The 25152-nt window shown below is 40.1% G+C and overlaps 2 protein-coding genes across 4 annotated transcripts in view; one reads left to right on the forward strand and one right to left on the reverse strand.

Annotated features, from left to right (window-relative positions):
- Window positions 1-838: 838 nt before the first annotated feature.
- Window positions 839-24363, reverse strand: LOC142152448 (oocyte-specific histone RNA stem-loop-binding protein 2-like). 3 transcript variants are annotated; one of them, XM_075209104.1, is made up of 8 exons: window positions 24169-24363; window positions 21073-21204; window positions 14634-14723; window positions 14355-14468; window positions 13217-13354; window positions 11161-11298; window positions 1678-1774; window positions 839-1296 (listed from the first exon to the last, which is right to left on the reverse strand). In XM_075209104.1, exons 1-8 carry the CDS (start codon window positions 24174-24176, stop codon window positions 1177-1179), a joined length of 837 nt encoding a protein of 278 aa, XP_075065205.1. In that variant the 5' UTR covers window positions 24177-24363; the 3' UTR covers window positions 839-1176. The 3 variants fall into 3 exon arrangements, with proteins under 3 accessions (XP_075065205.1, XP_075065204.1, XP_075065206.1); XM_075209103.1 differs by lacking the exon at window positions 24169-24363 and adding an exon at window positions 24125-24162; XM_075209105.1 differs by lacking the exons at window positions 13217-13354; window positions 24169-24363 and adding an exon at window positions 24125-24162.
- The window catches only part of CDC25C (cell division cycle 25C), a 53022-nt gene continuing 52164 nt past the window's right edge, over window positions 24295-25152 (forward strand). Inside the window, exon 1 of the mRNA XM_075209101.1 lies at window positions 24295-24666. The gene's annotated coding sequence lies outside the window, so the exon portion shown is untranslated. The remainder of the gene's footprint in view (window positions 24667-25152) is intronic.

The raw sequence follows: 25152 nt of genomic DNA on the forward strand, positions 1-25152 counted from the left end.
TCCCGTGCCAGGCAGCAATGGGAGTTAGAGCATTGGCAACTCCGTAGATGTACCAGGACGTGACAGTAACTTGCTGAGAATTCTTAGTATGGTCCGGTGGCAGGGGTCCACACCAATATCAACATGGGAGACCTGATGCAGGAATAGTTCAGGAGTGCCACCATGTAGGAGACACCATAAGCCGAGAAAATAGAAAGGAGAGCAGTCGTTGCCAGAAAGTCACTGTCAGACAATTTGCAGGGCATTTATAGCTTTCAGACCCATTTGGATGGACTGAGATGGCTTCTGAAACCATACAAACGCTAAACAGGATGGGTCAGCACCTTGGTTTCATCAGGGGTCTGTATTTTAGCAGTTAGTTCAGTCTAAGGTGGTGGCGAGGAATTTCAATTTCAATATTGATTAATTTTCAGGTGTAAGCTCCAAAGCTTTGTATGTCTGTCTGAAAATTAAAGCTAATTTGCAATATGCTTTCCTGCACAAGTAGCAATGAAAAATGTACAGCACTTTGTTTTATAGACAATAAAGCCTCTCAAAAATGTTTCTTGAAGTCACCACTTCCTTGCAAATTATGCGGATCATAAATGATGGTTCAGCTAACAAAATAGCTGGCTCCAAATTATGTAGTCAACATTAACAGAAAATTTTAGTGCAGCATGGGGTACAATTCCCGTTGTGTATATAAATTGAAAGAAATTCTACTTAGATTCAACATTAGTTACCGGCGTTTTGCTAGTAAACTTGGTACTCACTCTCTGCATACAACGCAAACAGTTGCCTATGCTATATACAGTCAGCTATGACAGTCACATTAAAATAATAAATAATCAAACTCTGCCACTCCTAGAAGAGGACATTTAATTAACAATTTACAACAGCAGTGCCAGTATGTCATGCCACCACTCAAAACACTTATTCTGTCTTGGAAAACAACATTGAAACAAGTGAATGTGACTTAGGTCAATTTGGTTTACAGATGCAAACTTGAATACATTTTTTTTTCTACACAAAAATGTAACTAGTTCTTGTAAAACAAGTTTCAAAGTATGTCGTACAACACAATGTATTGTATGTTTTGTGCGCACAAAGTGACCAAATTAATCTGTGACTAAACAGTCTTGTGTAGAATAAAGGTGCCCTCAAAAAGGTTAGTTTCCTCTTGAGCAAAGGATAAGTCTATTGCCCCACCCAATATGGATAACTATAAGCATCTATATGGCCTCCGTACTGCAACCAGTTGTAGTAACTCTGAGATGGGTCTTCAGGAGAGCAGCCCATATTATTCATATCTGGATCCTGCAGGAAATAAAAAACAAAACAAAAAAAACAATACTATAGGTCAGATTCCTGTAATTGTTACATAGTGCACCCATTTAATAAAACAATTTATATATCGCCACCAATTCCGCAGTGCTGTACAGGGAACTCACATCAGTCCCTGCCCCATTGGAGCTTACAGTCTAAATTCCCTAACATATACACAAGTATATGCCACTATAGCCCCGACAGAGTAACCACCATAGTGTTCCTGCCAATATTTTCAGTTCTTAGAAAATGGGAAGAAAAAAAACAAAAAAAAACAAAACAGATTACTGGCTCAGAAGAATCTAAGATTTTGGATACCCATAACCACTTTATTTTTAAAAAATATAAGTTCAGTTACAGGGTGGGGTATACCTGTAGGTCAAACAGATCAGCCTTCAAATCTTGAAGGGACTCGTCATCAAACCAGGATTCAAGCAAACTGCGTGTTGCCTCATAGGTCATTTCGTTCCTGAAGGGTAATATAAACACTTAAAGATGCAATAAAATAGAATTAGAAAATATATAAACTGTACTTTCCACATTAATGGCTGTAGGCAATTTTCAGAGCAATTTCCATCATCAGTCACTTCTAGAATTACCTATTCAATAGGGTGTATGATACATACTAAACAATACATCTAGAACTTTCATCATTGTGTTGTGATGTCAGAACACAGGACAAGATTCAGCAACATATCACTTACACAACTGTGTGAATACAAAAAGGCAGATATTTAGTGTAACTGTGGAAGGCGATTAGCAAAATAAGCGTATATTACTTGAACAATAAAGAGCAACTCATTAACAGGAGGACTGCAGGAGGAAGGAGATGGCATCTACCCAGTGTCCTATTCTTAAAACAGATACTTTTATGACAATACATTAAAGAGTGGGAAACTTAAAGCTGTTTGCAACCTCCCCTTTCAGACAGGCTTGGATAGGACACTGGTCATGCAACAAATGGTACATATGTTAGATGTGGGGGACAGCGTCATGCAGGGGGATAGTGTGATGGGCACAGTAATGAGGGGCTGATATTTAGCCAACTGGCTGTATTTTTCATATTTTTTACTATATATGTTAGTTGTAACATTAATTTTCATAGAGAGTTGCTAGCATTTATTTAGACTGTTTTGTGTAGCATGATATTAAATTGCTATGTTAGTAGCAAAGACAGCTGATTTGACACCAGAGAATGGTATAAATTGTTATTAGTGGTGAACCATTGCCCATGATGAAAACAATTGGAACGGAAACGATCGTTGGGCAAGAAATGTATTTCTCCTCTTTTGCGATTAAATTTTTCACTTTTTATATGATGTTGCTTGTCTGTTCATTTACCTTGAACTACTATTGATATATTAGGTCTTACGGAGTAAGCACAGTTCATTTCTGTATTTGTAGCCAATATCTGAGTGCAGCCATTTCTCTCTTTATACTTTATAGAACAAGCCTGATTAAAATCTCTCTTGTAGAGTGTGAAAAATGTAATACATACATACATACATTTACACACACACACACACCTTCCTCTGTCCTAGTAATTTTTTGTAAGAGTGTTATATGGAGGAAATAAAGCTGAGTTTTCTGGCTACTTCAAGTATTTTAAAAATACAATTATCCCCTATATATCCGTAGGCCAATATATACTCCTGTATGTCAGTCATATTACAACAGGTAACTGCTTTGTTTTGAAAGTCATTAAAATTTTAAGGGTTTATAGTGGATCACAATCTACTGCTCCTCTGGTATCTGGAGAGGATCACTGTGGATGAACTGTGCTGTACATCAAAATGTCTAAAGCAAAACTGAGAAAAACGTTTTTTGTTTATTTCTGAGGCATAATGTATCACCCCCACACCAATACAGTGCCCCAGTGCAAATGACACTTGTGCACTTGCTGTGTACTACACAACTGAGTGGTTCTTCCTCTCTCCCACAATCACAACTTGCAAACTTTCTTTAATAAGGGGGGTGGACTTGTTTGTTTGTAAGACTGAAGGATCCATAAAGACAGTTGTCATAAGTAACTCTATCCATTAATTTTTCATTCATAAGAGGACAGACAGTGCAGCATTGGCTAAGCATGTGATAGTTTACCTACATCACAAAAAAAAAAAAAAAAGAAAAAAGGCTGTCCTCCCTCCTACTGAGGCCTGATCATATGTCCTCAATCACAAACACAATCAAGGACTTTCTTTAAACTCCACTCCTGACATCTCCCCCGCTCTTGTCTGGGAAGCCCACTGCACATTGGCTTATCAGCTGCCAGATGTCAGGCCGAATTGGCGCACATTGATGATTTGGAAACTCAACTCGCATCACTCACAGCTATGCACCACAGGTTCCCAAAATGCAAAACTCGGCTTAAAGTAAACTAACCTCCCTACACGATCAACTCCTTCAACTTCTTTCTAAAAAAAGGGCTGCAAAAAAAACCTCCTACAATGGGTACATCAAAAACACTATGAACGGGGTGATCGGGCAGTTAGCATTCTAGCACAAAAATTGAGAGAAGCGCACGTGCAATCATATCCTCTATCAAGACTTCTTCTGGTGACATCTCCTATGATCCTAAAAATATAGCTGACACAAAGATATTTATTCAGAGTTTTGCAATCTTTCACCCCGCATTGCCATCCTGGACGCCCTTCAAAGATCTCAGAATTTCTGTCATCTCTCCACCTACCAAAACCCAAGACAGCACAATCTGATTTCCTTAACCTCATCACCACGGAAATTGGCCAGATCATCAAAGAACTGAAAAATGCTTCAGCTCCCAGCCCTGATGAATTGACGGCATCTCTAAAACTTTCATGGTACCCCTTATGCCCATGCTTCTAGAACTTTTCAATTCCAAACTTCTGGGTTCCAAATTTGACCCAGCCACTACCTGTGCAGATATTGTTGTGATTCCAAAGCTCGGCCTGGACCCCCAACTCTGCAGTAACTAAAGACCTATATCACTTTTAAACATAGACCTTAAACGGTTTGCTAAAATACTCACCAATCGCCTGAACTGTGTGATCACCTCTTTGGTCCATCCGGACCAAGTAGGTTTTGTTCCCGGACATCAGACTTCGGATAACGGCGGGCTATTGATCTGACCCATGGCTCCAACAGACGTAGCACCCCCACTCTGCTCCTAGCCCTAGATCCGGAGAAGGCATTTGATAATGTGAAATGGCCATATATGTGGCAGACTGGTGACCATGGGCATAGGGGGTCCCTTCCTTCACACCATAGCATCCCTGTAGCACAACTTCACTGCATCTGTTCTGGCAAATAGCTTCCAATCCTCCCCCTTCATGACTGGCACTTGTCAGGGCTGTCCTCTCTCCCCTCTTGTATTTGCCCTTATGACTGAGGGCCACTCGCTCATAAAATCAGGCTTAATCCTGATATTTCAGGAATCCTCGAGGAGGAGCACAAGGAGATATCCACTTTCTATCGCCTAATCTTACAGCATAAATGCTCCCTTATGGAAACACATGAACTCAAATTGGAGGAGGACATGTGGGAAACACCAGAAGAATGGGTCAAATTTGCCTTCAAAATAGCTAAAACCTTGATCTATGTTAAAATTTGCGAAAACAAGTGGGTGACACTGTCCAAAATGGCTTCCTTTTTGGGACTCTATACGCTTTTCTATCACTCTTCCCGCTTCTCTGTCCTCTACTGCCTCGTCCTTTTCCCGACGTTCCTAACCACAAACAAAAGCTCATCACGCACACTCAGTGCAGCAAGATGTCAAGCATTGTTTAGGAAAAACCCAGAGACACCACCCCTTTCATCCATTATTAACCGGGGATGGCAGGTTTATCATATGGAACACATTATGTGCATATTATGCTACACTTCTACTCTTTTCACCTATGTTTGGAGCCTATGGACTAAGTATCACAGCTCCCCCTCCCACCTCTGGTATTCTAATTTCGATGCCTCCTCCATATGAGTCAGTACCTCTCATTTCACATCTCTATAAACCTTGGAAAACAGTAACCTTTCCCCTTCTCTTTCCTCTATTTCACTGAACCTCATTTCCACCTCACCCCCCCCACTGTATTAATGGCCATGCCTAATTTAGTATGCATCACTTGGAAACTAGGGGGGGGGGGCAATCCATAAAAGCAGGAGCTAAAGGCACACTACCACGTTTCAACTCTGCAAATCACAGTTGGGAGGAGGCAGGCTTCATAGATACAAACAAAATACAAAAAATCTTAGGCGCTAAGAATCATGAATTAATAATGTATGGTGATGAACCGCAGCTCCCTTAAAACAGATATCTGGATCTGTCAATTATTAGAAAAAAACAACCACAAACAAATAAAGGGGCGCTGTATCCACCAAATTTAATAAAATGCATTAAACATTAAAATATCGATAACAATATACAATATTTGTAAACATCAATAGACGTCTCATAAAATTAAAATAATCACAATACTCTACTCATAGCTCCCGGGGACCAGAATCCACATTCACGTAAGAGGACCGTTCACCTTTTTGGTGTATACCAAACTTTCTAGGGTTAGCCTTCAGTGCTTGTCAATAGAATGATAAGCTGGCCATTAACAAATGTACATAGTGTACAGTAATGCACATAAAGGGGATTTTTTAAAATTTCTAAATTTCTGTTAACATGAGTTCTTCAGTTTTTCAAAAGTTTTGTACTTGTTACAAGTTACGAAAATATAAATTACTTATACAAGTCAGGACAGAAAAGTATTACGCCCAATTTAATAAAGAAACAAAAATAAAGCTCAAACCTTCTTTAAAAGAACTCTTAAGAAATAAAGTAGCCGATGGGAGAAATCCCAACTTGTGCTCAAGTTATAGGCCAATCTCTTTGCTGAAAGTAGATCTTAAACTATTTCCCAAGCTTTTGTCAAACAGACTGGCTTCTGTTATAAACACTAATCCACCCTGACCAGTAGGGAATTATTCACAGGTGCCAAGAAATGGATAATACCAGACTATATTTTACACAGTCTATATTCTGATGACAATTACTAAAACACCATATCTCTGCCCACGGTCTAGAAAGAAGTCAAACTCTATGGCTAACTATCTAACCAAGATAAGCTTCGATAAGACAGAAATCCTAGCCCTCAACGTCCCTCCAAACACTCAACAACTCAAAGAACTAACTGGCAAGCTCAGAAAATACTCTGGTACGGATTTAACTAAATAGGACAGCTATTTTAGTTATGTAATTCAACTCTCACATGGTTAACCAATGCTGTACTGTTTGCCCACATAGATGTTTAGAAGAGGATCTTAACACCCCATTGCATATATTTCTCCCACCAACAAGCAGCTGTAATTGCTACTAGAAACATACTTTAAGTATGAGCTATGTCAGGGGAATATCTTGCAGAGGTTCAAAGGAATCCAAAAGTAAGGCATCCAAAATATTGAGAACCCAAGATAGCCCAAAAGGTTTGAGCCTGCACCATAATCTTTTTATCACTGTGTCAAGAAAAATATGGAGTGCAGATACAAGAACTTTCAGAGTAGAGAGCTAGACCTTGATCAAAACCATCTTAAATTCCAAAATTGAACATTTCCAGATTCTATACTAAATGAATTCGCTTTTTTGTTTCAACTAATAACCATCAGAAACACCAATGCATCTTGATAGTGACTGCTCAATCACCACATCAGAGAGGGAGCCTGGATTCTGGTGAAGAAAGAATTCCTGTTTTGAATACTTGACCGGATTGATGGAGGCCAAGGTTGCTCCGGAAATAATTCTCCAAGAGACTTTAAAAGTACAAGTGATGAAGCCCTTGTGTTTCTAACTCCCATTGTCCTATAGATTGTAAGCTTTCGAGCAGGGTTCTCTTACCTCTCTGTCTGTATGTATTACCCAGTATTGTCTTATTAATGTTTGTTCCCAATTGTAAAGCGCTACGGAATTTGCTGGCGCTATATAAATAAATGTTTATGATGATGATGATGAAATGGAAGGATTGCTATTACTCGGGGTTTGCTTCTTCGTATAGACAATGATGAAAAGAGGAGGGGAACACATACCCTAGAGTAGCTTGTTGTCCCTGTGATGGGAAAAAAAGTGAACAACCTTGCTATTCAGTTTGGCATCAGATCAATGTCAGGAAGGCTATCTCTGCATGAGCAGTTGAAACACTTCATGTAAGACACTCTCCTACATGGCATACAGAAAGGAACTTTGCATTGCTTTCGGCCTGACATCAATTATGTCACTTTTGATGTCATTGTGTGACTTATTGATGCCTCGCTGCTAGTTTATAAGCGAGACTACTGTTTCATTCTTGATGTCTTGGGAGGTTTGTGTTGTAGGAAAGATTGAAAGAAGCTGAATTGCATTGCTCTAATTTCCAAAACATTTGCTGGCAGATGCCTTCCATTCTTTGACCATGTGCCATGTATTACAGATGATCTCTGACCTGTGGAGCTTGAATCGTGAATGTCGTGAGCACTGTTCATTCTGGTTCTGAAAGAATCATACATTTTGGTCTAAACCTTGGATGCCACCACCTTCATTCAAGTGATTCTTTGGTGGGATTTGAAAGTCTGAGCACTAGGTCTAGACAATCTGACAGGTGAACCCACTACATGAGTAGATCCAGTTGAAGGTCTCACATATGCCAGCTCTCCCAAGGAAGAATGGTGATGGCAGAAGAGAACATTCCTAAGAAATAGACAAGTTGTTATTAAAATCAGCCTCAGAGACTGATTTTGTTGTGCCAAATATTGTGAACAACCAAGAACTGCGCTTGACGAGAGTGCAGAAGATTACTTAGTTAGGTTGACAATCCAGCCATGTTGCAGGAACAAAATCACCTCTGTTGTACTATTGGCAAGGTGTTTTGACTTTCCTATGAACAAGTTTGTCAGAAAACATGGTATAACCCTGTGGCTGTATTTTGATGAAAGCCATAAGGACCACCAATACTTCGATGAAGGTCCTTGGTGATGTGGAGAGGCCAAATGGAAGGCAGGCGAACTGGAAGCGATATCCCTGGATAAAGTATTTGAGGAATCGAAGATGTACTGTAATAGGAATGTGGAAATAGGCATCCTGCAAGTTTATTGAAGTGAGAAAATCTGCCTCTCTTAACTAGTTTAGAATGGAGTCCACCCACTCCATTTGGAAAGGTCATACATAGAAATCAATTTGTATATGTAAGACTATGATAGTTCCTATACCTACAGACAATTTTTGTACCAACAGTTTGGAAAAACCTTGAATAGAAACCAGTGCCTGGTTTAAAGGAACAGGAACAATCACCCAATGATTGCAGCTCCAGAGTTGGGAATTGGGACTTGAAAAAGTTTTAAAGTTTAAGAACTGCTGTAAAGCGCGACAAAATTTGCTGGTGCTATATAAATAAATGTTTATTTAGCCTTTGCTGACTACAGAGGTCTGGAAACTTACCTTCCAGGCCTCTGTATTCAAATGCAACAACACAGTTCATCAGGTGCACCAAGGGCACAATCTGTCAAGAACCAATCTCCCAACCCAGTATCCGTGGGTTCAAGTAGTAATATAGGTTGGGTCTGGAAAAGAGCAAAATTGTTTGCTGTTCTGGGCTCCCTATTTTAGTCCTAAAAGGACTGTCTAAAAAGTTGTCAAAATATAGTTTCCCTGGCATATAAACTACAAGCTACCTTGCAGTATCTAGAGGAATAAGAAAGACGCCTTGTTATTCTGCCTCAGGCAAACTATTAAACCAATGAGCTTTTCAACCATCAAATCCAGTTTATATCCAAAAAGGAAAGTCTCTTCAATTGGATGCATGGCCAAGCAATATTTTGATTGCAAATCTAAAGCCCATTGATGCAGCCAAAGATCCCTTCTTGCCACTACTGCTGAAATCATTTCAAGGTAAAAAAAATAAAAAAAAATAAATAAAAATAAATAGTCAAGAGATCCCACAAATGAAATCAATACTTTTCTGCATACCTTCCACACTTCTGTAGATAGTCTAATTTTTTCTTTAACGTGTGTGTAGCGTGTTCATCAATAGTGCTATTATTTAGAACTTATAAGAGAACTGTTCTTAGTCTGATCTTGAAAAAGAGCATCCTGAAGAGAAGCAGGATCTGATGTATGGTCTATAGCCATGGATCTATTAATATGTTTAGGGATTATATTAACCACATCCAGATTAAATAATCTGGGTTCTTCTTTAACGTCTCCTGATCCAAATCCACCATAGAATGATCCACAAGTAGACAGACCAGACCTTGCATTCTCTGGATATTCATTCATCTGAGAACCTGCATTCATTGAGCCATCCAAGAAATTACCAATTTAATGTGTTCAGATGGTTGAGAAACCTCTCCTTTCTTAGATACACAGAAAAGTCCTATAAAGCATTTTGGTAAGGGATTAGCACACTCTCCACCAGGTGAGGGCTGGTAAACTTTAGCCCGTGGAGCAAGACTTGACTCAGCAGCCTATTTTAAAAGGAAAAAAAAAAGAAACAGGTGATCCAGTGACCCAGCCAAAGGTAGTCCACTATGGAACTGGCCCATGGGGGCAGATGCCCCACTGCCCCTGCTCTCCACACACAATGGGATTTGCAGCTTTTCATCCCTTGCCCAGATTCAGACTGGTAAAAGAAATATATGCTAAATAAAAGTTGCATGTTGATGTATTAAAAATACCCTTAACTAGGGCTTATCTGGGGGGTTGTCCTTCAGTATGTTGGGGATGTGTTCTGGATACATTGTGCAGAGTTCAAAAGAGATATTGTGCAGAGCAGCAGTATTCTCACGTGACAGCAGCTTTTCTGATGCCAGCATCTTGGAGATCTGGGGGTATATTTAGTAAATTGCAGGTTTTAAAAAGTGGAGATTTTGCATATAGCAACCAATCAGATTCTAGCTGTCATTTATAGAAATGCTCAGGCTCGGTTTTCTGAAAACTGAGCCCACCCAAACTTAGGGGATCTGAGTAGGCTCACAAGTTGTCTCGTTACTTTCGCACGTCCTCGGATCTGAATCGAGGCAAAACGTCATTGTTGCGTTGTCCTTTCTTGCGGGTTTTGGATTCCATAAGTACCTCTCTCCCCAGGATATTCAGCGCCATTGCTCATACAGAAACAGGACAGGTAGCAGTGTTCTTGTCACTTGACAAAAATTGACTGGAAATTAATGTTATTGAGGTTAATACTAATATAGGGATTTAAAAAAAAAAAAAAAAAAAGGATTCAAAACCAAAACACGCGAGGGCAGTTTTGCCAAAACCAAAATCACAAAGTTAATCCAGATCCAAAACACGGGGGTCAGTGAACATCTCTAGTCATTTATTTAGTACATTCTAAAAAATGGCAGCTAGAATCTGGTTGCTGTTCGCAACATCTCCACTTTTTAAAACCCCCCAGTTTAGTAGATATACTCCCTGGTGTGATGTTTTTAACCATCCAAGCTAGTGATAAGACATGTGGCAGCATACCAGGATTCAACACCACAATGTTATTGCCTTTTGACCCAGTTGTGTTGGAATTGTCACACCTGTGCACATAAAGAAACAAAAACAAAATCTACTTGCTGCCGGACCCAAGTACTCTTATTCTCCGGAACGAGTGTGTTCCAGCCCAAATAACTAGTCTGCTGGGGGCAGTCATGCCATGAATCTATTAGTAGCAAGTCATGAAATTTAAACAATTTCTGTACGATCAAGCAGTATTCTTATGTAACAAATGTGAAGTGCTTATTAGGAGCTGGAGGCATAAAAACCAAAATAAATAAAATACCACAAACACACAAATCTGAGTGCTTACATCAGGCAAAATATACTACAAAAGCTGGACACTGGCTCTAAAGGGGAGGGAGGACAGTACAAACTGCAAACCTTACTCAAGTGAGAGCTCTACAGGTGGATCCCACGCATGGAGAGCACGCCTCCAGAGTTTGATCTGCATGTCCCAGGACCGTCTGCTGTATTTCTTATACTTGTTGGGGCTACGAGGGTGAATTCCTGGTTCCCTTTCAGATCTGTGTAGAGATGAGTGAATTTTGTCTAAGTGGACATGAACCTGCTCTCCTACTCACATCAACTGATAATTAGGCAAAACTTAACACGATTAGGATTGTACTATTGCACTATGGAGCCTAAAAAAAAAAAAAAAAAAAATGTAATATTAGTGTCAGGAATCTTTTTCTTGAACCAGATGAGTACAACTTAAGACTGCTGTCAATCATTTAGGTGTACCAATTACAGATCCTAATTAAATAGAAAAAAATAAGGGTATGGGAAGGGCTTTTAGAAGCATTATTAAATAGGTGAAATAGTTGTGCGAGACTAAAGCACATTGCATTTTTAAGCCTGAAGATACTCACCCACCATTTAAATATTAAAGAGCAAATGTTGCCTAGACAAAAGGAAGCCATTTTGTTGATGAACCAATAGTTATGGAATGCAGGCAGCCTATACAGTCAATAGAAACCAGTGAGGTCAGGGGTTTCCCAATGAACAAATAGGCCGCAGTCACATGTATACAGATACTGCCTCCATTTAGAATAAGTGGTTGGTCATGGTCAGAAAAAACACCCCCCCAAAAAAAAAACAGCCCCTTAAGCTATAAAAATGTAATGTAACTAAACAGAACTTTCAAGGTTATATTAAATCCTTGTCAGTGTTCATTCAGGGACACTTGGGTATGAACACTCAACTGGAGATTAGAGAGAAATTTGCTTAATGTCTGAACTCATCTCCTTTTATACCCCTACAGCTTGCTAGGCTACTCAGTAATTGTTCCACAGCACAAAACAAAAGGAGAAACCAAACTTTGGAAATTTTTGTAACAAGGAGAATAAGAACACAGAAATGTCAATGGTGGGTATCCAGTGTAACCCAAGGTACACAGAGAAAAGATTACATGAAGTACTAAAGCCGCTGTATTCAACCCTTCATCCTTATGGGAAACACTGTGGATATCCCCAAGCTTCCCCTACAGGAGAGTATGCCAAGTAGTAGTAGTGCGCAGCACATTCCATCCAAAACCGGCATTTTTGGACATATAAAAGTTGAATTTGTAAAGCTTGAACATGTAGACTGAAAATCACAGCTGCTCAGCCAAAGACCTGTGTAAGCCAGCTAGGAAGTCCTCACCAATCTGGTAGAATATGCAGTCATATTTTCAGGAAATACTGTCCTGCACCAGTGTAAGCCTGGCAAATTACAGAAGCAACCCACCTAGCAAAGATCTGCTTGGAAGCCAGCCTACCTCGGAGGACCAACAGGCCATCCATACTAAGCACATCACTCGACCTATGAACATAGGGCCTCAAAGCCTTGACAATATCTACAAAGTGAAGAGCCCACTTAAAGCCTGAATCACAATGTCCTGATTTAGGATGAATCTTGGACTGAAAGGTCCAGTCTAATAGCCCTGTCTTCATGAAAGATGACATAAAGAAGACCTAAAAAACAGAACCCCAACCCCTAATTTCTCCTAAATGTGAAGATAGCTGCAAAAGGTTATATTCCAAGTAAGGAACTCTAACTCCAAGAAGGTATATATGGATATCAATCAACTTTTTTCTCTTTTTTCGGGGGGGAGGCTTCAACTAGAAGAAATATATTGTTACTGAAGGTGACCAGGTAAAAAAAAACAAAAAAACCAAAAACAAAATCTTGCTGGGATTGGAAAAAAGCAGCCAGCTTCTGCTAGGCATTTTAAAAACAAAACAGTCTCAGCAAGGGGGTATGGAGGGGAGACGCATTAGACCTTGAGAGCAATTTTGAGTGCCCAACCTCCAGCTGAGCCTCTTTAGCCCAACGTTCTAGTGTCCCCCTTAAGTATGCAAGAGGAACATGGAACAAATGTACAAGGCAACACAATAAGCTCAATAAAGAAATAACCTTTTGAGTTTAAAAAGACCAGCAAGCTAAAAGTTATAAGATGCTTACTTGGGAACCTGCTGACGATAGCACCGATAACCAACAGTGTTCTTGCCATAGTCTATTTGCTTTTGTCTCCTCTGCAGAATGGCTTTGTCAGTCTCAAGCTTACTAGAGTGTGGCGATGTGCAGGGACTTCTTGAGAAACTGTTTACAAGAAGAACTGTTCACATTGTTTTGGAACTACAGGTTACAAACATTCAATACTTTATTTACACAAAATTGTACTCTTCTCACCATGAGACTATCCTTAAACAGATCAAACATTTAAATGAGGAACACAAATCAATCCACAAATATATTGCCCCAATCCTCTTTAGTAGAAGAGTATCCCAATGATATCTTGGTTCAAACCACTCTCCCCTGTTTAGGCCTGCAAGTGGTAACTTTTCCCTGGCTGACCTCTGCAGAAGCAGTCCCATCATGCTCTATTGACACGTCTGTAAAGTAGTAAGTCACAAACTCTCTCAAGTCCAGTAGTAAGGGAAATGTTACCATTAGAGGTTCAGATAAATGGGATTATCCTTGAATATGAAGGGAACATTTGTTGTACATAGGGGAAGTTCATTTTGCTAGTATTGTCAGATTTCTCAAACACAACCCCATAAACTGACATTGTACAACAATAAGAGGGCAAAAAAAAACACGTTTCCTGTACAATAAACTGCGCTTAAACCTAAAGCTGGGTACACACTACAGGTTTCTCATCTAATTATTGTGCCAATCACACGAAAAACGACCGTTTGGTAAGATATCGCATTAGTGTGCACGCTCCCACAATCATGTTTTATCGTACCAAAGCAGATAGTACTGATTGATTTGATTTAATAAACTTTCTAAAAACCATGATCAATGATGGAAGGATGTCGGGCAAATGTGGAAGTGTGTATGCACTCACGACCAGCAGTATAGGTAGATCTCTATAGAATGTGCAGAGCCATGATATTTTCAGCAATGATTATGAAAAATGAAGAGCATAGATATGAAGATAAATCGTGTAGGTGTGTAAATATAAATCTGCATGCACATTAATCTTTTATTAGTTTGTAAAATAATTGCAGAAATTGCATCTGCAGTAATTTTCTGTAGTGTACGCAGCTTTACTCTTTGAAGGTAAATGTAAGTGCAATTCTCTGGGGATACAAACCTGAAGCTAGACTGATCCAGTTCTACCAAATCCAAATCTGTATCAACACCAACACTGACCCCAGTCACGCCACAGCTCTGCTCATGAACAGAGTTACAGTCAGAGAACATGAGCCTGTAAGATTTAACAGTTTTTGAGTTTTTTGTATAAGTCAGTAGCACAGACAGAAACAATCATAGGCTACCAAATAAATATAGCTATTAATGGACATGTTGCCTACACAGAGCAGAAACAGGTGCAATACCAACAAAGCTTAGGCTCCCTGTTCACATAACATACCTTTTTGTTTCTGACATATTTGAATGTTGATAGACATCTTCCTGCAGTAGCAATCCAGGCGCACTAAGGAAACGGGATCTTGATGGTACTCTGGGAGAAATATTAGTCAATTGAAGTAGACCACTAATCAATATTTCAAAAGTATCATGCGGAGATACCACAACCAACAATGCTTACGTTAAAACTATTTCTGCTAAACTCAACACTATATTGGTCCTATTTTAATTTGCATAATACGGTGTTATTTACACCCAGGGCAAATATAGTAGCCCAAACCATGACACACATAACCAGTTCTTCACAAATATGCTGACCACCACCCCATCTTTAAAACCTCTCCTGGCTGCTATCAAAACCGCCAATCCATATGCACCACAAAGGTGTGTGTACAATGACTTTTTATAGGCTGGTAATAAAAGGGATATTTGTTTATAAAGTATGGAAAGGGGTAGGAAGCCATATACTCTAGTTAAGCCCCCTGGTGAGAAGTTTAACACACCAAGTACGTGAATTACAAAGCCACATCGTACTATATTCACAAGAGTTCTAGAACTGCAAAAATTCATGTGAGCACTTTGTTGAGTGGGCTAGCACAACTATGTACTTGTCCTTTAAGTTAAGGTTAGGGCTTTGTCTTCTAGTTCTGAGGGCAGTGATATTGTTGGTCATTGTGCCCAATAAGAAACCTAGTATCCAAGTATAAAAAGGATATCAATCCTCAACCACTTACCAAGCCTCTACATCTAGCTTCAATATTCATACAGAAATGTTAGGAAAACTGAGAAAAAAAAATTAAAATTGAAGTACAACAAAATGCCTCAGGAGCATTAGAGTATTTTTGCCTGCGTTGGAATCAGGGTTGTGAGAAGGGGAGACAGAGGAAAAATAAATAATCGCTCCATTCATTTAGAGAAACTTCAGTCAATTATTTTACTTTTCTTTGATTGATTCCATATATTAGGACTTTCGTTGAATTCATATTTTTTTTTTCACACTATGGGTAAATTTTGGTTTAATATATTTATTAACTCCTATTTGTTATCAAATTATGGATACATCTGAGTATGTTGTGTTAATCTTGTGTATTGCTAACTATATTACATTTATTAAAATCTCTCTTTATAATTTCACTGCTGTCTATGCTGAGACAAGCCATATTTTAATGTATGATCCATTATTTATTATCATAGATTGATACATCTGTCATTAGTGTCTATTTGTGTATTAATCCTACTCAGTCATAATATTTTAAACCTTTGTGATTTCAATATTTATAAAATTAAGTGATTAGTGTTGCATAAGTTAAATTATCGAAAATACATGTATTGCACTCAAATTATATACATTTCATAATTGATCCACTGTTAAAGTTTGTGCTATCAGATACCCCCAATGGAGTGAGGGAGATCCAACTACTGGGTATAGAAGAACCATAATCTTAAAAAAAAAACACATTGTGTATAATCATAATTTGTCAATTATTTTAAATAGAAGACATTTCATTGGATCTTTTAATAAGAAGAATTATGACTTAGCGGACCAGCATGACTTCCCATGTCTTTTTCCAACTCTGGTCTATAGGTAATTTGGCTAGTTGGAAGAGCACCCCTTCAACTACCTTTTAGTAGTAAACTATGAGATTTAAGCAAAGAGGAAAGTTCCACACCTAGGACTAGATTTACTAAGCTGCGGGTTTGAAAAAGTGGGAATGTTGCCTATAGCAACCAATCAGATTCTAGCTGTCATTTTGTAGAAAGCACTAAATAAAAGCTAGAATCTGATTGGTTACTATAGGCAACATCCCCACTTTTTCAAACCCGCAGCTTAGTAAATCTAGCCCCTAGCGTGGAATCAAACTTTTTTGTACTATAATAAACCTAGCATTTGAAAGAACCATCTAAAAGGTTTCTGCAATTTATAAAATTATATACTTATATTTATTGCCTCAAAGCCTTTTTATAAAGAATTTAAAATACACATTATACAATTTAATAGCATACCAGACAACCAATACATTTTCCAATTAGGTCGACGACGGGTTTATGGGGCACTAACAATTTAAAAAGTTACCACCAATGGTCTTTGCAATTAACCAATTAGAACCTAGAGTGAGCGAGTAGTAAAGTTACCCCTTTTTCAGTTTCCAACAACAGAACTAAAACATTTAAAAGTGTTTGCAAGGCACCACTCCTAATCCCTAAGGACATGCCCTTACCTCTGCAGCAAGTAGAGCCCATCCTATATAACATTTGTACAGTTTTAATCAACTTCTGCTGCCCCTATTCCTTATTCCAAGTCTTAAATCTCATGTTATTCTGGACATTCTCCTAAATATCATCTCCCGATTATATTATGCTTATCTGAAACAAAACCAAAAATAACACAGCAGGGTTCTCATGTATTTAAAACATGAAACTGGGACATATGCAAAACAGTTTGTCCAGTCCATGATTTGTTGGGTGCCAAATGAAGTTACAGGAAAAAATTCCTACTATATCAGATTATCAATAAGGTCAATAAGGTCAACTCCTCTATTTCCCCTGTCCCTCAACTTCGCTGCCTCGGTGTCATCCTTGACTCCTCTCTCTCCTTTGCTCCTCACATTCTCTCTCTCGCCAAATCCTGCCGCTTTCAGCTGCGGAATATCGCACGCATTCGGCCCTTCCTCTCCCAAGATGCCACTAAGGCTCTTGTCCACACTCTTATCATCTCCCGCTTGGACTACTGCAACCTCCTCCTTACCGGCCTCCCCCGCACTCATCTCGCTCCCCTTCGCTCTGTACTCAATGCAGCCGCTCGGCTCATTTTCCTTTCTCGCCGCTCCTCTTCTGTCTCCCCCCTATACCAATCCCTTCACTGGCTTCCCTTCCCCTACAGAATAGTGTTCAAGCTCCTCACACTTACTTTCAAGGCCCTCTCCAACTCCACTGCTCCCTACATCTCCAACCTTTTTTCCATCCACGCTCCATCCCGCCCTCTGCGTTCGGCTAATGACCGTCGCCTCACCTCCCCCCTGGTTACCTCCTACCATGCTCGCATCCAAGACTTCTCCCGCGCTGTCCCCCTCTACTGGAACCAGCTCCCCCGCTCCATCAGAACATCCCCCAACTTGTCCAGCTTCAAACGGGCCTTAAAAACCCACCTCTTCCTCAAAGCCTTCCAGTCCCCCACCTAACCGACCTCCTTCCAGCCTCCCACCTACCGCCCTCCCTATCCTGCCCTCCTCCTGCCTCCCTCCTCGTCATTCTCCTCTCCCCCCTCTCCCTCTCTGCGTTCTCCCCCTTTCCTCCTCCTACCCTTGTGTCTGTCCGTCCTACCCTCCCCTTAGATTGTACGCTCCTTTGAGCAGGGCCTCCTCTCCTCCTGTTCTCCACCACCTTAACTCTGCTCTCCAGCTCCTTGTCTCCTCCGCGAGGTCCTCCTGCCCTTCTGCCCCTCTAGCTTCACCGCTGGGGGCTCTCACCTTTCATCTAGCTGTACTTTGAGCTTCTGAGTTACTGTGCTTTTTGTTAACTGTACCGTGCTGCCTCACCCTGTATCGTGTTTCTGTATGTCCCTGTACGGCGCTACGGATACCTAGTGGCGCCTTATAAATTAATAATAATAATAATAATAATAATAATAATAATAATAATAATAGGTGGGTGCTTTAGAACACTAGAATTTACAGAATAAATTATAGGTTCAGTGTATCTGATATCCTCCAGTGAACAGAGATCACTGATGTCTAGCCACTGAGGGCACAAAGCAAACTCTGGCTAACACTCACACAGTATAAAACTCAGAAGTATACAGCAATTTGTAATGCACACTGTTAGGAAAGCAAAAACACAATATGGATCAGACTAATTTGTTAGTCATATACATCCAAAAAGTAAGTATTTTAGTTACATAATGTACACAAACAACTTATCAGTTCAGCCACAATGGTCTTCTCACTGCTGCTAGCGCTCAGAAATGTAATATTTCAAACGTTGCAGAGCCATCTAGAATCAGGGGCGGTGTTAGCCCCTGCCAGGCTGTGTCCAAAACTGTATAAAAAACAAAAAACAAAAGAAGCACTGTTTGACAATATAATGTATCATTATACATCTGTACTTCTGGAGCTCCCCAGTACCTTAAATTAGTGGACAGTCCTTATTAAGACTACCTGAGCTTATAAAACATCACTGGTTCAAGATCCTGTTCTGATGCCTACTTACCTGCAGCGATTCCTGTGACAAAGATTAGACCAAACTAATAAGTTATCTGGCAGTTCTAAGGTCGGGACCCAACATTCTAGTACCAACACTGTCCGTTACCTTGCAGCTCTGGCCAGTGTGATAGGCCATGGGGAACCCTCCACAGCAATCCTGATCTAAAGGAAGAAGTAAGGGGTACCAGTCCAGGTGCCCAGCAAGGGGGTATACTAGCAGCAATAGTTACCCAGAAAGAACCAGTTCTAGGCACCGGTGTAGGAGCCTAGTTGTGGCAGCAATTTGGGATAAAGAAAAGGGGACAGTGGCAAGGCAAGCCCAACTGGTCCTCAGCAACACAAAAGACAGGGTGGCATAGGAGGTTCATCCTGTCACAAGGTTATATAGCTTATTTTGCAAGAATTGAGTTTTAACTATTCAACAGCATTACAATTTGGGATTATGTTATACCCTTTAAAATATCCTGTTGTACACTGAAGTCTGCAAGTGGCCACTATCTGCAATATCGGTCAATAGGCCCAATATTGCAGTGTGTAAATACCATAAACAAAGTTCACTATCCCCTCCCCAAAACAAGCCTGTCCATGCAGTTGTTGCAAGATGACCACTTTACATGCAGTCATCTTACAACCATACTAACAGATCAAAATGTATTCTTGAAGCTACCCAGATGCTTGACATGAGGACCACATGGTTAGAACCTCATCCAATTTGACCAGCACCAAGAGTTATCAAACTGGAAATATATCCAGAGAAAAAAACAAGCCCGCGCTCGGTATATCCCATATTGCCTCGCAGCTGGTACCATATATAATATGGGATATACTGAGCGCTGGTTTGTTGTTTCTCTGGTTTTGTTTCAAAATATTGCCTTATTGTCATAGCAGCTGTCCATCAAGCCTATGGAAGGCACATTTGGGTGTGGCTCACAAGCCAGCCCTTGCTAGATGTAAACCCCTATGCCTGGGAGGTGAGTGCATCTGATTTTAACTGCATTTTAATGGTGTTTAAAGCATATAGGTCAGTTTAGGACCTGCATATAATGAGGAGCCCTTGACGCTGGGATGCAGGCTTATATGATCAAAATATAAACGAATACCTCATGTTTTCATTTTGCTAGCTACACACAAATATGCAGTGTAAAGGATAAGCGCTGACAACTGTCTTTGTTTTGGAAATCTATCCAGTCTCTCAGGAAGTGGCCTATATTTGCAAATCTCACACAACTGGGATCTAGAAAGCTAAATTCCCACACAAAACAGACCCCAAATGACTGATAAAAAACATTTCTCTGGGTGCTCTCATGTCTACATTGTAGCAAAACATGGAAGTATGTAGTGCTGCCCAAGTGCAGTCAGTTGAGAAGAAAACTCTAAGGTTAAAATGGAAAACTCTTAAATGTTTTAGAAAATCTTCCATAAAGAGAAGAATAACCCACAGAATAAATTTTGTGGATGGAAAGGAAACCTTTATTTACAGTTATGTAGTCTAAGTGTTAAATGCAGGCCACACAAGTAGAAATTTTGCAGCCAATATAATAAATGCATACTTGCCAACTCTCCCGGAATGTCCGGGCGACTCCCGCATTTCGCGTGAGTCTCACAGATTCCCGGGAGAGTGTGGCAATCTCCCTGATCTGCCCACTTTCTAGTGAAGTGGGCAGAATCAGGTACAAGCCGCCGCGATTCACCGGGAATCGCGGCATTTGGCTCCGCCCCCGCTGTAAAATGACACGATTTGCGTCATTACATCAGGGGGCAGGGCCAAAATTACGCCATTTTCGGAGCCACGCCCCCTGCATGCCCACCTTCCCTCTGCACCTCCCGGATCATACTTGCCATAGGTTGGCAAGTATGAATAAATGTGTGTGCGCAATGCCTGGTAACAAATGAAATGGGGTCATCAGCCATGTTTGTGAATGCAGTTGGAAGATGACTGCACATCACCACTGTTCGATTGTATGCAACAGTACTTGTAATTCCTAGTCTCCCATTCCTTGTAAACATTAATTTGAGGCTCATGGTAAAACTGAAACAAAGATTGTGGTGTCAAATGTACCTCTATATAAAACAAAGTTTATACATCCAACTTGTTTCGCCTATGTCCCTATATTTAGCCATGTAACATCCAGCAATAAAAGTAGTTGCACTGGAAAACAAAAAAAAAATAATTATCTAACCGTTAACCCATACAGTTGGGTAACATAGAAGATTAAGGTTTTTTTGTTTGTTTTAATTACTTACCCAAATAAGTCATCCATGGCCGTGCTGTTATTTATCAACATCCAGGGTTCAGGTAGAGAATTTGCCAGCACACGCAGTTTTGGGTCATGATGGGTAACAGATGGCATGCATGCTTTCACCTGAGGATCTAGCCTATAAAACATACAAAAGGCAAAGCCACATTGAAATCCTACCCCTTTTTCCTATGATCACACATACAGTACCAGTGGACAATAAAACCACTAAAATTAAAACTTACAAGTTCGGTGGCAAGCACAAAACACTTTCCAAACTCAAGCAAGCTAAACCCACAGAGTGCACTTATATTAGGCAGGTGTTTTTCCATTAAGAAGGCAAACATATCTCAAAAGTAGGGAGAATATTCTCAGTGCAGTGGCTTAAAGTATTTCACATCTTTATTTTCCATCTAAAAGAGTTTAAGGCTATAATGTTATGATTTTTTTTTCTGGTTTTTTAAACAGCACAGGGTTTTTTCTTCCAAGTAAAATGGGGGACTATTTCACCTCCCCTGTGCCTACTCTTAATTCTCTGAAACTGTCCCCATAACATGCAAGCGAGTCACATCAATGTGAAACTTTATACCACTTTCAGTTTCCATTGTGTGGTTAATATAAGCCATAAATGAGTAGACAGTCTATTACAGGTGATACGTTTTTAAAGCTTTATTACAACACTCAAAGTTTGCTTAGAAAGCAGGTTCCATTAGAATTATAGGTCAAGACTCAATCTGTCAGTTAAGATGCAAAAATGGAGCCCTTTCGCAGAGTGCTCCTCCACACAGCAAGAGACACTTGCATAAAAAAAAAACCAAAAAACCAAACTGTATTCTGTACATTGCTAGGAATAGCTTCACTCTACTCCCCATCTGCCTGTAACCAGCAAGCTACTTTTCCTCTGCAGTTTTGAAGAAATTAGATGCAATTCTCCAGGTTGCCTGCAGTTCTGCCAGAGTATTCCCCAGCCCTTGAAGTCATCATCCAAGCCCAGTAACTCCCATGACTTGGAATAAGCAGAATGCATCCATCCACCATGCTAGTTTAGTCCCCATAGCAAGCATGGAGGCTGCAATTTGTTTAGCATTAGGTACATTAACCAATTACTGACTAGCTAAGTGCAAAAACCGATACGCTCACAATGGGACAGTGTTCTCCATACCAGAGTTTGGCGCCCTTGAATTATCTCCTGGTGGAGAAAAAAATGTTACAGGAACAGTAGAATATGTATGGGTAAAGTCATTTACTATCCACCCACAATTCCTGAGCACAGTGGTGATCTCTTGTGGTCTCCTGGGAAAGGTTCTTATGATTAAGAACATCTAGACATGAGTTATGATAATCCCTTGCAGCCATCACAAAGCAGCCAGCATATCTGAATATCTTGGGTGCAGGCCTTAGGCATAAGGGTAGACCCAAGAAACTCCTTCCCACCAGCAAACTGCAACAACCGCTGGAGCCCCTCTCAGTGGAACATTGAGAACTAATCACTACTTGATGTCCAACTGCATCACGTGGATGACTGACACAAGAGAAAAAAACCCTATACACACCTCAAACATTGTAAGCCTTAAGAAGGAAATGAGGATTTCTTGTGTTAGAGGAATCAATTTTTAAAAGAAACTAAAGCAGCAATATGGTAAAAGCAGCATCAGTCATATGACCTGCACCTCCAGGAGCAAGGCCTGGTGAATGGATGGAAGCATGGAGTTATTGTGGAGGATTCTTGGGAGTCTGGATAAGGATACAATAATGAGGGTTCCTTGACCTCAAGGAGCTATGCACGAAGAAAGAATTACAAGAAATAGTGAGTATGGGGAGGGGTGATTGATAGCAACTATGTTGGTTGAGTCTGCCCTTTGTGCCAAAGGTTTTTCTTTTTTTTTATTAGCCCACAAAGAATTGGCATAAAGGATTTTGATAATGGCTGGAAATAGCTTTACCAGATTGAGGGATGAATGTTTATTTTTTCAGTGAGAAACAATAACGATTTCTTTGAGCAGGTTTGTCCAGGCATTAAGCCAGAAAACCCTATGCACTTGGCTGAGATCCTGGCTAAAAGCTTGTATGTATAAAGTGCCACACCGCTGTGGTTGAAAGTCCTCTTCTTGAGGTAACCCACTAGTTAAAAATTGGGAGTTCAGCGGTACTGTAAACTTGCTAATAACTCTGGAGCGCACCTCTATGGTCTTAGCTACACAGGCCACCACAAAGGAGAGTTGCAAGGATATGCATGTGGACAATACAGCTTTTAAAAGGCTAACCAGTCTGTCTGTGGGATGCTTAAAGTGCATCAAATCTTAGAGAGATTCCTGTTTGACAATATGGAGACCTGAACATCCACCAGAAGTCAAGTTCAAATTAACTCCAGACTCTGGGGAAGAAAAGGAAAGAAACTTCCATCCCCCCCCCCCAAAATAAAAATACAAAAACTGCACACCATGAATAAGAATAATTGAGCTTTCTGCAACTTCCCACTCAACTTGGACAGGGTAGTAAAAGTCTTTATAATAGGGGAAGGTGCTTGGGTAGAGCCTGAAATTGATATAGGCCACTTATGCAAGCTAGGGAAAGGATACTCATTTCTGTTCCTAGCCTCCAACGCTCACCATGGTTTGGATATGCCAGAGAAGTTTGGGTAATGAGGCCCAAAAGAAGCATAGTTTTTTGGAGAACAGAAAATCCCCACCCTCTAGTCCCTGCTAGAGAGCTGAGAAAGCTACCAGGCAAACAGTGCATAACAATCAATAGTAGAGCGAGGACCCAGAGGTGCAGACTTTAAGTATGCATTTTTTCAACTTAAAATCCTGAATCTATCTTAAAAAAATCTATTTGGCATGGGCCAGGCAGACAGTTTCCCTAAATAATGTCAAATTTCTATATTCTTCAAGTAAAGTTCTGACTTTACTCGTGAAATATATTAAACAAGTATAATAATATGTTGATATGCTTATATCTAAACTGAATTCTTAGTGCCATACTGCATGTCATAGACTATTCTATTTAACAAGCATATATGTTTAAATAAAGCAAAATCTTTAGCTCTTTAACGTTCACACCTAGTACTAGAATAAATAAACCCCCTAATCTCCATCCCCTTTACCGCTGCATGACTCAAGAAACAGCTGATCATTAAACCACTCCCCCTCCCTGCTCTTTAAAAGCTCTGCCGGCGGGACCCAAGGCGTGGCCTGAATGTATTAGAATGTAATAAGGGAGTGTGGCTATAGCTGGAGCCATGCTAAATACTGGAACAACAGCAACCAATCACAGGCGGCGGATTCGATAACAACCACAATGGTAACGGAGAGGTCGTTTAAAAACGGGCAACTCCTTAGCCTATCTCGAGCAACCTTTTCCTCGGGCTATCTCCTAATTGGTCTACGACAGCGTTCTGACCCGGATATTGTCCTGTGATTGGCTAGCGGCTAAGGCGGAGGATTTCAATTTCTCGAGTGTCTTCCGGCTTCACGTCTTTAGTAAGGAGCTGAGGCAGCGTTCCCAACATAGGCCATTGCGTACCTCGCTATGTGCTGATTTGTGGCTGCTTGATTCCTAAGGAGGGTCACCTTCCTGGGCTAGGGGGTGGCTCAGCCCACATGTGAGGACGATACTATATTATTTATTAATGGTTTACTTGCATACAGTTGTATTACCCACAGTAGAAGTCTGTGATAGTATGTTCCATAGTGAGGCTTGTTACTTGAGTATAGATGTGAGCATACGAATTTACTAACCTACTTGCTGAACTACTACTTGCGGTATCTTAAACAATCCAAGTGGGCAAAAAAATATTTATTAGTTAATTCATATGTAAATGTGCAACGACAGCCAATACTGTGAGCAGAGTATTTTGGACATTATTAAATGCTTTGCCTTTAGTCTGAAATGTTTGTATTGTAATAGTGATTTAAGTGTAGGGTGTTGTTTACAATTCATTAATGTTGAACAGTAGCATAGGATGAAGATCCTTGTAAACATTGCTTCATGTCTTTGACGGCTATATGTAAAGTGTTGCCAATGCTTGAGACTAGTTTTATATATTCTATGTTACTTTGATTCAAAGCTAATATACACAAAATAGTCA

The sequence above is a fragment of the Mixophyes fleayi genome, chromosome 4, assembly GCF_038048845.1.
Source record: "Mixophyes fleayi isolate aMixFle1 chromosome 4, aMixFle1.hap1, whole genome shotgun sequence".
Taxonomy (NCBI): domain Eukaryota; kingdom Metazoa; phylum Chordata; class Amphibia; order Anura; family Limnodynastidae; genus Mixophyes; species Mixophyes fleayi.

What these genes read in the sequence shown, in the direction of transcription:
- LOC142152448 (XM_075209103.1), bottom strand. Translation starts at nt 24,159, where the DNA reads ATGGAGATTAGGGGGTTTATTTATTCTAGTACTAG. An exon ending in TTTATTTATTCTAGTACTAG is followed by an intron (nt 21,205 to 24,124) that starts GTGTGAACGTTA and finishes TATGTTTTATAG; the next exon opens with GCTAGATCCTCAGGTGAAAG. An exon ending in AATATGTCAGAAACAAAAAG is followed by an intron (nt 14,469 to 14,633) that starts GTATGTTATGTG and finishes TAAATCTTACAG; the next exon opens with GCTCATGTTCTCTGACTGTA.